Source organism: Oncorhynchus kisutch, linkage group LG2 (assembly GCF_002021735.2).
Source record: "Oncorhynchus kisutch isolate 150728-3 linkage group LG2, Okis_V2, whole genome shotgun sequence".
Lineage (NCBI taxonomy): Eukaryota > Metazoa > Chordata > Actinopteri > Salmoniformes > Salmonidae > Oncorhynchus > Oncorhynchus kisutch.
The window spans coordinates 69533578-69548448 of NC_034175.2; the positions used below are offsets into that span (position 1 = coordinate 69533578).

The 14871-nt window shown below is 44.5% G+C and overlaps 1 protein-coding gene across 4 annotated transcripts in view; it reads left to right on the forward strand.

The window, feature by feature from the left end:
- LOC109905228 (diacylglycerol kinase eta-like) overlaps window positions 1–14871 on the forward strand; it is a 118108-nt gene that overhangs the window by 22508 nt on the left and 80729 nt on the right. For all 4 annotated transcript variants that reach the window (XM_031800827.1, XM_031800833.1, XM_031800830.1 and 1 more), the window contains exon 3: window positions 6996–7076. In XM_031800827.1, the coding sequence (XP_031656687.1) occupies window positions 6996–7076 (81 nt within the window). The remainder of the gene's footprint in view (window positions 1–6995; window positions 7077–14871) is intronic.

Below are 14871 nucleotides of genomic sequence, written 5' to 3' on the forward strand. Positions count from 1 at the left end.
ACACAATGGCCTCCATCATTCTTAAATGGAAGGAGTTTGGAACCACCAAGACTCTTCCTAGAGCTGGCCACCATCCAAACTGAGCAATCGGGGGACAGAGCTCCAGAGGTTCCCTGTGGAGATGGGGAGAGCCTTTCAGAAGGACAACCATCTCTGCAGAACTCCACCAATCAGGCCTTTATAGTAGAGTGGTCAGATGGAAATCACTCCTCAGTTAAAGGCACATCACAGCCCACTTGGAGTTTGCCAGAAGGCATGTGAGAAACTAAGAACATGAGAAACAAGATTCTCTGGTCTGATGAAACCAAGATTGAACTCTTTGACCTGAATGCCAACGACACATCTGGAGGAAACCTGGCACCATCCCTACGTTGAAGCATTGTGGTGTTAGCATCATACTGTCGGGATGTTTTTCAGCGCCAGGGACTGGGAGACTAGTCAGGATTAAGGGAAAGATGAATGGAGCAAAGTACGTAGAGATCATTGATGAAAACCTGCTCCAGAGCGCTCAGAACCTCAGACTGGGTTGAAGGTTCACCTTCCAACAGGACAACGACCCTAAGCACACAGCCAGGACAAAGCAGGAGTGGCTTCTGGACAAGTCTTTGCATGTCCTTGAGTGGCCCAATCAGATCCAGGACTTGAACCCGATAGAACATCTCTGGAGAGACCTGAAAATAGCTGTGTCCCCATCCAACCAGACAGAGCTTGAGAGGATCTGCAGAGTAGAATTGGAGAAACTCCCCAAATACAGGTGTGCCAAGCTTGTAGCGTCATTCCCAAGAAGACTTGAGGCTGTAATCACTGCCAAAGGTGCTTCAACAAAGTACTGAGTAAAGGGGCTGAATACTTGCATGTATGTAGATATAATATTTCAGTTTGAAAAATGTTATGCATTTGCAAACATTTCTCCAAGCCTGTTTTTGCTTTGTCGTTATGGATTATTCTGTGTAGATTGATGAGAAAAATGTATATTTAATCCATTTGAGAATAAGGCTGTAACGTAACAAAATGTGGAAAAAGTCAAGGGGTCTGAATTCTTTCCAAATGCACTGTACGTAGTAAGAAAAACAACACTCTCACTGACTCCCATAGTAGCCCATTATAGAGGTCCAGCAACAGCACATGGCAGATAGACAGGCTATATACTGTACCACAGCCTTTAGTAGTTGAACCAGGTGTGTTAATGCAGGGCTGGGACAAAAGCCTGCAAAACACACTCTAGCTCTCCAGGACCAGTGTTGAAGACTGCCCTTACCACTAATTATATATGCAGAACCCCTATCCCTAAAACATCTAGACCTTTGTCCTTTGACCCTTAACCCCGACCTGTCTCTCTTGCATCCCTTTACCCCTAACTTATATAACCTCTAACATTCTTCCCTCCAGAACCCCTAAAGCCTCTCCTACGCTGCCCTATCCTGTCCTAATCCCTAACCCTCATAACTGTTTGAATTTACCTCTGACCCTGAACCCCATAACTCTTAACCTTCTTACCTACATAACCCCAGACCCAACCCCTCCTTTGGCTCATTGGCAAGAGTCCTGAAACTTAACCCCTCACCTCTAATCCTAGCTTCCAGTCTTTTCTAATCACCGTCTCCTGCGCTACCTATGCTGTGGCAGTCTGGTATTCCCTTTATCCCTGTCTCCTAACCTCTAATCCTAACCCCTGACCTCCCAGACTGGCAGTGCCCAGGCCCGGTGGCAGGAGCGGGCACTACGTGGCGTGTCCAGGAGTCGTGTATGTTGGAGGGTCCTGTCCGTGTGCTGGGCAGGGCCTCGCAGCACTCCACCGGCTAGCGGATCCGAGGAAGGTCTGATGTCGATACGGGTCAGCTGCAGCACCAGGATTGAACCAATTTAGTACCATCCCATCCTCGCCCACCCCATCCCTTGACTCTGATTTAAGGCTCAAAACTCAGATTTAAGGCTCTAGAATCTGACATAACGCTTTAGATGCCGACTTAAGGCTCTAGACTCTGACTTAAGACTCTAGATGCTGACTTTAGGCTCTAGAATCTCACTTTAGGCTCTAGAATCTGACTTAAGCCCCCAGACTCTGACTTAAGGCTCTAGACTCTGACCTAAGGCTCTAAGGCTGTGGACTTTGATTTATGGCTCTAGACCAGGATTCAACAAACTGGTGGGAATTTGGCATGTGGGTGGTTTTATTTGGCCCCCCAGTATACATCTTTTTATTGTTGGACAAAAAAGACTGTAAAAACACCAGCAATTCACCTCCAAGTGATTTTAAATAGGAAATCTGTTCCATAGTATTCCCACACATGATAAAGATAAGTGATTGTATACAGATATAAACAAGGTTTGGAATGATTATGTTTTTGTCCAATGTTATTTCTGTTTGGGCTTCTTGCGATCCATTTGCAGTCTACAAATGATTTGTAATTATGTCCTGGACCCCAACAAAAATTGGCCGGTGGCTGAATCTAGTTGATGATCCCTGCTCTAGACTCTGATCTGGTGTAAGACTCTATTCTGATTTAAGTCTGTATGGCTGTAAATCCAGTGCACGAGGGCTTCAGTCCTACTGGTTTTGACAATTCTTTCCACCTATCCTATTGGGTCAGTGAATATGTCTGACTAGATGAAGCATCAACGTAACATTTGCTTCCAGGAGTACTTTAAGGAAACCAGCTGGCCCACAGTGGACCAGAGTTTTACCACCTGCTCCAGAACTAAATGATGTGATGTTGGGCGTACTCGAGGACTGGAATTGGGAAACACTGACCTGGACCCTGTTCCAATACGTCCGAAATCCAAATTTGCTTCCTCCTTTCCTTGAAGTAATTGGATTGGTTGAAAGGGTTTTCCTTATCCAATCACATACAGATGAATGACTAGTTCAAGAAAAGGACGATAGAAGTTTTTAAAAAGTGTTTGAACAGAGTCCTGATCTACACCGTCTCTGCAATGGACATCCAATACATCCTGCTGTGTGTTACTTGATAAGAACTCACAAACAGACTCACACACACACACGTGATGCCAGCCATGTCATGACAGCCAAGAGTGCTGGAAGAAGTGGCAATGTTTATGATGGCATTCCACAGACACACTCTCTGGTGTCCCCACCCTGCTGTTAAACCAGCCCAGGAGAGTGGGTCATAAATGGCGCATTTCTCTGACAGCTGCAGTTTTTAAGGACACACACACACACACACACAGTAGCTGCATTCCTCTACCAGCTGCAGTGTAGTTGGCCTCCGGGCCTTTAAGAGCAAGGACTCAGGCAGTAGTGATGTCGTCATCAGGCAGGTTGTGTTTAGATATCATGTTGGTCCTATTAGCAGGTCCTGGCTCGTCTGCTCTCTACTGACTGACTGACAGACTGACTGCTCTCTACTGCCTGATTGACTGACTGCTCTCTACTGACTGACTGACTGACCCACTGCTCTCTACTGACTGACTGACTGACTGACTTATCTCTACTGACTGATTGACTGACTGACTGCTCTCTACTGACTGATTGACTGACTGATTGACTGACTGACTGCTCTCTACTGACTGACTGAGTGACTGATCTCTACTGACTGATTGACAGACTGTCTGCTCTCTACTGACTGATTGACTGACTGACTGCTCTCTACTGACTGACTGACTGAATGACTGCTCTCTACTGACTGATTGACTGACTGACTGCTCTCTACTGACTGACTGACTGACTGCTCTCTACTGACTGACTGACTGACTGACTGCTCTCTACTGACTGACTGACTGACTGACTGACTGACTGCTCTCTACTGACTGACTGACTGATTGACTGACTGCTCTCTACTGACTGACTGCCCGTCTGCTCTCTACTGACTGACTGACTGCTCTCTACTGACTGACTGACTGCTCTCTACTGACTGACTGACTGACTGCTCTCTACTGACTGACTGACTGAATGACTGCTCTCTACTGACTGATTCACTGACCGACTATTCTCTACTGACTGACTGACTGCTCTCTACTGACTGACTGACTGACTGACTTACTGACTGATTGACTGACTGCTCTCTACTGACTGACTGACTGACTGCTCTCTACTGACTGACTGACTGACTGCTCTCTACTGACTGACTGACAGACTGACTGCTCTCTACTGACTGAATGACTGACTGATCTCTACTGACTGACTGACTGACTGCTCTCTACTGACTGACTGACTGACTGACTGCTCTCTACTGACTGTCTGACTGCTCTCTACTGACTGACTGACTGACTGCTCTCTACTGACTGACTGACTGACTGACTGCTCTCTACTGACTGACTGCTCTCTACTGACTGACTGACTGACTGCTCTCTACTGACTGACTGACTGACTGACTGACTGCTCTCTACTGACTGACTGACTGACTGACTGCTCTCTACTGACTGACTGACTGACTGACTGACTGCTCTCTACTGACTGACTGACTGACTGACTGCTCTCTACTGACTGACTGACTGACTGACTGACTGACTGACTGCTCTCTACTGACTGACTGACTGACTGACTGCTCTCTACTGACTGACTGACTGCTCTCTACTGACTGACTGACTGCTCTCTACTGACTGACTGACTGCTCTCTACTGACTGACTGACTGCTCTCTACTGACTGACTGACTGCCTTACTGACTGACTGACTGACTGACTGCTCTCTACTGACTGACTGACGGCTCTCTACTGACTGACTGACTGACTGCTCTCTACTGACTGACTGACTGCTCTCTACTGACTGACAAACTGCTCTCTACTGACTGAGTGACTGACTGACTGCTCTCGACTGACTGACTGACTGAATGACTGCTCTCTACTGACTGATTCACTGACTGACTACTCTCTACTGACTGACTGACTGCTCTCTACTGACTGACTGACTGATTGACTGACTGCTCTCTACTGACTGACTGCCCGTCTGCTCTCTACTGACTGACTGACTGCTCTCTACTGACTGACTGACTGACTGCTCTATACTGACTGACTGCTCTCTACTGACTGACTGACTGTTCTCTACTGACTGACTGACTGCTCTCTACTGACTGACTGACTGACTGACTGCTCTCGACTGACTGACTGAATGACTGCTCTCTACTGACTGATTCACTGACTGACTACTCTCTACTGACTGACTGACTGCTCTCTACTGACTGACTGACTGCTCTCTACTGACTGACTGACTGACTGACTGCTCTCTACTGACTGACTGACTGCTCTCTACTGACTGACTGACTGACTGACTGACTGACTGCTCTCTATTGACTGACTGACTGCTCTCTACTGACTGACTGCTCTCTACTGACTGACTGGTTGCTCTCTACTGACTGACTGACTGACTGACTGCTCTCGACTGACTGACTGACTGACTGCTCTCTACTGACTGACTGACTGACTGACTGACTGCTCTCTACTGACTGACTGACTGACTGACTGACTGCTCTCTATTGACTGACTGACTGACTGACTGCTCTCTACTGACTGACTGACTGACTGACTGCTCTCTACTGACTGACTGACTGACTGACTGACTGCTCTCTACTGACTGACTGACTGACTGACTGCTCTCTACTGACTGACTGACTGACTGACTGCTCTCTATTGACTGACTGACTGCTCTCTACTGACTGACTGACTGCTCTCTACTGACTGACTGGTTGCTCTCTACTGACTGACTGACTGACTGACTGCTCTCGACTGACTGACTGACTGACTGCTCTCGACTGACTGACCGACTGCCATAAGTGGGACAAATATCAGCCGTGCTTCAATAGAAACCATCAGGTTTACAGTAACTTGGCCTACGTTGAATAGAAACCATCAGGTTTACAGTAACTTGGCCTACGTTGAATAGAAACCATCAGCTGTACAGTTACTTGGCCTACGTTGAATAGAAACCATCAGGTTTACAGTAACTTGACCTACGTTGAATATTATCATCATTAGCATGGTACTTTGTTTTGCTTCATAACACCATTACTACCACCATAGACTACCAGCTTATTACCTTCTCACCTGTTACCATATGATATGTGTATAGTGTCTGATAATACGTCATCCTTACAGGTGTCACTAGAACAAAGGGATGGCCAACCCTCCTCCAGGAGAGCTGTACTGGGGTGCAGGCTTTTGATACGGCCCTGTACAAACACCCCATATAGGTTAATCATGGTCTTGACCAGCAGCTGATTAGCTGAATCAGAAGAGTTTTAGTAGGGTTGGAGCAAAACCCCGCACACCCTGTAGGAAGGTTGACTAGCCCTGGGCGAACATACGAGCATGTGTGATTCTTATAGAGTAAGTTTATGATACTGAAAGATGGACTGATCTGATTGGTCAATTGTTGATCTGATTGGTCAATTATTGATCTGATTGGTCAAGAGACCAATGAGTGGAAAAATATCAGAATTTAGCTGCCTGTGTAAATACACACTAAAATTCAGGGTTGGGGTCAGCTACACAATTAGGGACTGAATCTTAACTTCAGATGTTGAAATGCTTTTAACTCAGAGGTTATGTAAATCATGCATTGTGATCTATAGGGAAATGTGTACCTTGTAGTAGTGTGCACAGCTCTCAAGTCAGGATTTGTTCAATTATGAATTCAAAATTGATTTGTATTTTCTTCTCTAGGTCAGTGGAGATTGACCCCAGCCCTAAAGTCATTGTTTAAGATAAGACTCCCATAGAATTTCCTTCATAGAAGTCACAGGCTGAGACAAGATATGTTTAGTCTATTTTAGCATTTTTTGTGTTTTATCATACTCTGAGTAGTTATTCTGTTGTTGTTTTGTCTGCCTCCTTTCCTCTTCCTCCTCTCTCCTCTCTCTCCTCTCCTCTCCTTTCTCATCCCTCTCCTTTACTCTCACCTCTCTTCTCCCCTCTTTTCTCTTCTTCTCCTCTTCTCTTCTCTGCTCTTGTCCTTTCCTCTCTCCTCTCTTATCTCTCCTCTCACCTCTTACTCCTCTCCTGTTTTCTCTCTCATCTCTCCTCTCTCCTTTCCTATCTGCAGTCACTGATATTTGACGAGGTGGACCTATCTGATGCCAGCGTGGCTGAGTCCAGCACTAAGAATGTTAACAACAGCTTCACGGTGAGATTCTACACACACACACACACACACACACACACACACACACACACACACACACACACACACACACACACACACACACACACACACACACACACACACACACACACACACACACACACACACACACACACACACACTGACTATATGTATAGTGACTACATCTATGCTGAGGCCGCCAATGTTGATGATCATGTTGATGATGATCACTTGCATGCGTTGTGTGTATGTAGCGCGCGCGTGTGTGTGGGTGTGTGTGTGGAATCTCAACGTGAAGCTGTTAACATTCTTAGTGCTGGACTCAGCAAAAGCAAGGAGGAAAGGGAGGATGTAAAGACTGGAGGGCAATAGAGATGAAGACAAGGGAGAGAGAGAACGAGAGTAACAGAAAGGTACGGAAAGAGATTGAGAGTATCAGAAAGGGAGGGAAAGTGAATGAGAGTATCAGAAAGGGAGGGAAAGTGAATGAGAGTAACAGAAAGGGAGGGAAAGCGAATGAGAGTAACAGAAAGGGGGGGAAAGAGAGTGAGAAAGAAAGAGGAAGACAGAGATGTAATAGCTAATGTTTTTGGTCATGCTGCTCAGGGATGTGTTTTTGGTCAAGCTGTTTGGGGGATGTGTTTTGGATCAGGTTGTTCAGGAGGATGTTTTGGGTCAGGCTGTTCAGGGGGTGTTTTGGAAGGGCGTGTGTGCGTGCGTGCGTGTATCAGAGAGAGACTCAGTGAGCATAGCCTTGCTATTGAGAAAGGCCGCCGTAGGCAGACCTGGAGGACAGGCTATGCGCACACTGCCCACAAAATGAGGTGGAGACCGAGCTGCACTTCCTTACCTCCTGCCTAATGTATGACCATATTAAAGACACATATTTCCCTCAGATTACACAGACCCACAAAGAATTCCAAAACAAATCCAATTTTAATAAACTCCCATATCTACTGGGTGAAATACCACAGTGTGCAATCACAGCAGCAATATTTGTGACCTGTTGCAACAAGAAAAGGACAACCAGTGAAGAACAAACACCATTGTAAATAGGGGAAGGGAAAGGGGGAGACCTAGTCAGTTGTACAACTGAATGCCCTCAACTGAAACGTGTCTTCCTCATTTAACCCAACCCCTCTGAATCAGAGAGGTGCGGGGAGCTGCCATAATCCACATCCAAATGCAACCTATATTTATTTAGATTCATTTATTTTCCCTTCTGTACTTTAACTATTTGCACATCGTTACAACACTGTATATAGACATAATATGATGTTTGAAATGTCTTTATTCTTTTGAAACTTATTTCACATTTGTTTATTATCTACTTTACCGGCAACTGTAACATATGTTTCTCATGCCAATAAACACCTTACATTGAATTGAATTGAAAGAGAGGGAGAGAGAGACTGTTGCTCCATATGTTTGGTGGGTTGTTCCTCGAGCGGCGGAGGGTCTGCTGTAGTGAAGGAGACACACACACACACACACACACACACACACACTCTCCCTCACCGGCAGGGGGAGAGCAGGCTTCACCATTCAGCAAGACCACACACACAGAGAAGGAGAGAGTGAGAGACAGAGCCAGTGAGAGAGTGTGTGGGGGGGGGTGAATGGTAAGTGCACTGTAGCACGGCTTTCAGACGCAGTTAGTGGTAATGAATACTGGTGCTCGTCTGTCTGTCTGTCTGTGAGCAGAAGGATGCTGAGGTTGTCTGTGCAGATTGGTTGGTGTACTATAGGGACAGATATGGAGCATGGTGATAGAACCCTAAGAGGTTGTGTGTTAGCTTTTGTATTATTGGTGTCCTTTATGTCTGTGTGCTTTTCTGTGTGTGTGTGTGTGTGTGTGTGTGTGTGGGCGGCTGCTGGGAATATAAAATGAGATGTAGCTGGGGGAATTACCTTGCGGTACATGTGAGGGTGCTTGCTAAGGATTCTGCAGGGATTCTAGGCTCAAAGAAATTGTTGTTGTATTAAAGGGGCTTTATCCCTAACAAAAACATTACATGAAACAAACACCTCAGACATGTGCGAATGCACGTGTAAACAAATCAGGAGATGTTTTTCTCATGATAAGTTGTAGACCACACTATCTACCAAGAGAGTTCTCATCTATATTGTTCATAGCTGTCTATTTATCACCACAAACCGATGCTGGCACTAAGACCACACTCAAGGAGCTGAATAAGGCCATAAACAAACAAGAAAATGCTCATCCAGAAGCGGCTCTCCAAGTGGTCGGGGACTTTAATGCAGACAAACTTACAACTGTTTTACCTCAATTCTACCAGCATGTCACATGTGCAATCAGAGGGAAAAAAACTCTAGACCACCTTTACACCACCACACACAGAGACACATTCAAAACTCTCCCTCATCCTCCATTTGGCAAATCTGTCCATAATTCTGTCCTCCTGATTCCTGCTTACAAGCAAACACTAAAGAAGGAAGTACCAGTGACTCGCTCAGTAAAGAAGTGGTCAGATGACGTGGATACGGTTTCATCAATAAGTGTATCAACAACGTCATCCCCACAGTGACCGTATATACATTTCCCAACCAGAAGCCATGGATTACAGGCAACATCCCCAACGAGCTAAAGTCCAGAGCTACCGCTTTCAAGGAGAGGGACACTAATCCGGACGCTTCTAAGAAATCCCACTATGCCCTCAGACGAACCATCAAACAGGCAAAGCGTCAATACAGGACTAAGATTGAATCCTACTGCATTGGCTCTGGTGGTAGTCGGACGTGGCAGGGCTTGAAACATTTGACGGACTACAAAGGGAAATCCTGCCGTGAGCTGCCCAGTGACGCGAGTCTACCAGACGAGCTAAATGCCTTTTATGCCTGATCACCGACAATGATGAGACTGACAGCCTATAGGGAGGAGGTCAAAGACCTAGCAGTGTGGTGCCACGACAACAACCTCTCTCTCAATGTGATCAAGACAAAGGAGCTGATCGTGGACTAAAGGAAAAGGAGGGCCGAACAGGCCCCACATGAACATGGTGTGGATAGAGAGCAGGTAGAGTTTCAAGTTCCTTGGTGTCCACATCACCAAGAACTATCATGGTCTTAGCACACCAAGACACTCGTGAAGAGGGCACGACAACAACTTTTCCCCCTCAGGAGACTGAAAAGATTTTGCATGGGTCCCCATATACTCAAAAGAATTGCACAGCTGTACCATCGAGAGCATCCTGACCGGTTGCATCACCGCCTGGTATGGCAACTGATCGTAAGGCACTACAGAGGGTAGTGCGTACTGCCCAGTACATCACTGGGGCCAAGCTTCCTGACATTTTTTTAAACTAGGCAAATCAGTTAAGAACAAATTCTTATTTACAACGACGGCCTACCGGGGAACACTGAACAACTGCCTGAACAACATATGTTTACCTTGCTCCTTAACTGCTTCTACCTCCAAGACATAAGACTTAAGAATTAATCAAATGGCCACCCACTGTTTATTATCTATGCATAGTCACTTCACAAATTACCTTGACCAACCTATACCCTCTGTATATAGCCTCGTTATTATGTAATTTTCTTGTTACTTTTTGATTTTATTACATTAGCTTATCAAGTAAATATTTTATTAACTCTATTTCTTGAACTGCATTGTGGTTTAAGGGCTTGAAAATAAGCATGTCACAGTAAGGTAACCTGTTGTATTTGGTACATGTGACAAATAAAATGTGATTTGCTATGTGCTTGAAACTGGGAAAAAAGGCAGTGAAAGCAAAGATCAGCATAATATAAAAGAAAAAACCTCATTTGCAGTTTCATATGCGAAAAACTCTTTCACATGTGGAATTGAAAGGTGAAAAACAATCACGTGGAAGTTTTTCACCTATGGAACATTTAGGTGAAGTTTTTTCACATCTACTTGTGGATTTTTTTTACATGTTTACCTGCAAATTAAATTTTCACATCAAATCAAATTTATTTATATAGCCCTTCGTACATCAGCTGATATCTCAAAGTGCTGTACAGAAACCCAGCCTAAAACCCCAAACAGCAAGCAATGCAGGTGTAGAAGCACGGTGGCTAGGAAAAACTCCCCAGAAAGGCCAATACCTAGGAAGAAACCTAGAGAGGAACCAGGCTATGTGGGGTGGCCAGTCCTCTTCTGGCTGTGCCGGGTGGAGATTATAACAGAACATGGCCAAGATGTTCAAATGTTCATAAATGACCAGCATGGTCGAATAATAATAAGGCAGAACAGTTGAAACTGGCGCAGCAGCACAGTCAGGTGGAAGTTGAAACTGGAGCAGCAGCATGGCCAGGTGGACTGGGGACAGCAAGGAGTCATCATGTCAGGTAGTCCTGGGGCATGGTCCTAGGGCTCAGGTCCTCCGAGAGAGAGAAAGAAAGAGAGAAGGAGAGAATTAGAGAACGCACACTTAGATTCACACAGGACACCGAATAGGACAGGAGAAGTACTCCAGATATAACAAACTGACCCCAGCCCCCCGACACATAAACTACTGCAGCATAAATATATGTGATTGAATTTCATGTGAACTTGCAATTCTTCATGTGACAGGGAGATTTGTGTTTTTTTTTTTATGCAAAACTATCAGGTACCAAAATAAGACCCAAGTGCAGACTGTGTGAATTAACAATATCTATTGTAACAAAAGGGGCAGGATTACGACAGGTCAAGGCAGGCAGGGCTCGATAATCCAAAGTAGAGGCCAAGGACAGCAGGCAGGCTCAGTAGTCAGGACAGGCAAGGGTCAAAAACCAGGAAGATTCGAGTAAGGTCAAATGGAAACCGCAATCGCTGCGACACAAAGGCCTGCTCGGCTTGAACAAACAAGACAAACTGGCAACAGAGAGACAGAAAACACAGATATAAATACCCAGGGGATAATGGGGAAGATGGGTGACACCTGGAGGGGGGTGGGGACAATCACAAAGACAGGTGAAACACATCAGGGCGTGACAGAAACATCCAATTTCACACGCAAAACTGCAATTCATGTAAGGTGAAAACATGCTGTTCTACCAAAAGGTGGTGTTAACATGTGAACTCTAAATTGAATACATGTGCAAATATGGTTTCACTTGTGAAATGTAAGCTTAACACATGTGAAACTAAAAATCAGACTTATTTTTTATTAAGGTTAATGTGCTCTAACTTAACCCTTTCATCGACATGGACATAGATATTGTGTATATTGGCTATATTGTGTATTTTCTCAAACAGTTGTATGTGTTAGCTGTTGCAGATTGTTGATTGTATGTAGTAATAGCGTTCTCTTCATTAGTTAGCTCAACGTCTACACATGCACAATGACCGGATGTGTCTTCGTGTGTGTCTGTGTAAGCAGCATGTTTGGTCCTGTTCGTGCTTTTCTGCAAGTGGTAATCTTATCTGCATCTTACTGAATAGAATATGGTAACACCTTGATATTCAATTCAGTTAATCAAATCCATAATGCTGTGATCTCAGCTCCAGGCAATTGAAAACTCGTTTAGATAAATGATAGCAGTGTAAGCCCCTCATTATAGAAGCTGAATGTTAGGTTATATACTGTATGACTCTTGTTAACGTGTTCAAGCAATGAAAATCCTATCTAGATGTGATTTTCTAGATAAAGTGCAGCAGAAGCACCGTAGAGTAGGATCACGTTCATTAGAGATAACTGTGGGGTTATTTATTTTTTACCTTTATTTAACTAGGCAAGTCAGTTAAGAACAAAATCTAATTTTCAATGATGGCCTAGGAACAGTGCGTTAACTGCCTGTTCAGGGGCAGAACGACAGATTTGTACCGGATTTGAACTTGCAACCTTTTGCAACCTTTCAGTTACTAGCCCAACGCTCTAACCTCTAGGCTACCCTGTCCACTCTAGCAGAAGAAAGCATATTTATTGAAATGATCAAACATGGTAAATGAATTGATATGATTATAAATTAGACACACACATACCCAGAAGGACAGACTCCCAAACCTAATCACTCCCCATCTGCCCTTTGACCTGAGGAGGCTCATCAGGGGACTGGAGAGTTTCCAAACACAGTCCAGTTTCCCTCAGCAACCATCCTTTACACCCCCCCCCCCCCCACCACACACACACAATATATAAATATTTTAATCCACAAATCACATTACATTCAAGAAGGATTTAAAAAAATGTCAAATGTCTTTGACTGCATGGACACTTAAAGGCCCAGTGCATTCAAAAACCTGATTTCCCTGAGTTTATATATATTTCCACACTATGATGTTAGAATAATACTGTGAAATTGTGAAGATTATGATACTTCCCTTTCAGTGTAAGAGCGGTTTGACAAGAAGGGCTCTTGTGAAATTCTAGCCTGTTTTGGTGGGATGGAGTTTTAGACTGCCTGGTTACAAGCTATTTGTTTATTTTTTGACCATTTGAATTGAAAACAATCACAGTAAGGTACTTAATTGTTGCCCAGAAATGATTTGATAGAGTTAATAACTGCCCATAACAGCTGAAACAGAGCAGTACCTAGCCAATTGCTTTGCTTTAGTATTTAAGCCTATTTATGTGGGCGAGAAAAATATCAGCGTGCTATGAACTGGCTCGTAGCCCGTAACAAAGATAACGCAGAGATAAAGAAATAACAAACATATTTATTAAACAAAGTAAACTACATACAAGTAACAATGGTATGTGTATTCAGTAGTGTAAGTGAGAGGATGTGTTCATAGATGGTGATAATGAGGGTGTTGAGAGGTGCCAAAACAAATGACCACAAAAAAAAGCCTAAAATTGCCACAAACAAAAACAACAGTGTGACTGCGTGGAGAGAGTCTCGTCGATGGACGAGGGAAAGGTGTATTTATCCCCGGGACATATCCGAGCCCAGGTATGTCCCATTCTGCTGACGACCCTCCCTGGCTCCACCCACAGATATCATATTAAGGAAAACAAAGATAAAGGATAAGGCAGACAGAGTGGGAGGGTCACCCCTCCCCCCCCAATATATCCAGGGACCACCAAGGACCCCAAGACACAACACCAACCAAACATACATAAACACAAACAAAATACTGCCCTTGTTAACGGTACTCCCATGGCCCCAGCCAAACTCGTCCTCCCCAGACCTCCGCAACCTTAGCGCACAGGAAGCAACCTTCAAGAGGAAAGAAAAAAACAAGGACAACAGGAAACAGATGACAGGAACGACAGAACAGGATAATAGAAAATACACAAAAATAAACAGTGGCCGGTCACGCGGACAACATGCATACACTCAGTGACAACGCGTATGAGAAACGGGTTACGCCAATCAATAGGACTCAAGTTTCTCTCAATAAACTCTATTGAACCACTGATGGATGGGGTCTGCATCCCCAAAGTCAATATTGTGTTCTGTTAAGTTTATATGTGGAGTTACAGTCGTATGAAAAAGTTTGGGCACCACTCTGGGGCTGCATAATAATTTACTCTGTCGTCACAGAAAATGATCACAGTGGCATGCCATTCATTTTCTAATAAAAGCTGAGTACTGGGGTAGCAATATTAAGTTGTATGAAATTAAATCAGATGTGAAAAATAGGCTATGCAAAAATGTGGGCACCCTTGTCATTCTGTTGATTTGAATACCTGTAACTACTTAGCACGGATGAATTGGAACACACAATTGGTTTGGTGAGCACATTAAGCCTTGAACTTCATAGACAAGTGCATCCAATCATGAGAAAAGGATGGTGAGAACGGTCAAAAACAGCCCACAGACCACCTCCAAAGACCTACAACATCATCTTGCTGCAGATGGTGTCACTGTGCATCGTTCAACAATTCAGCGCACTTTTCAC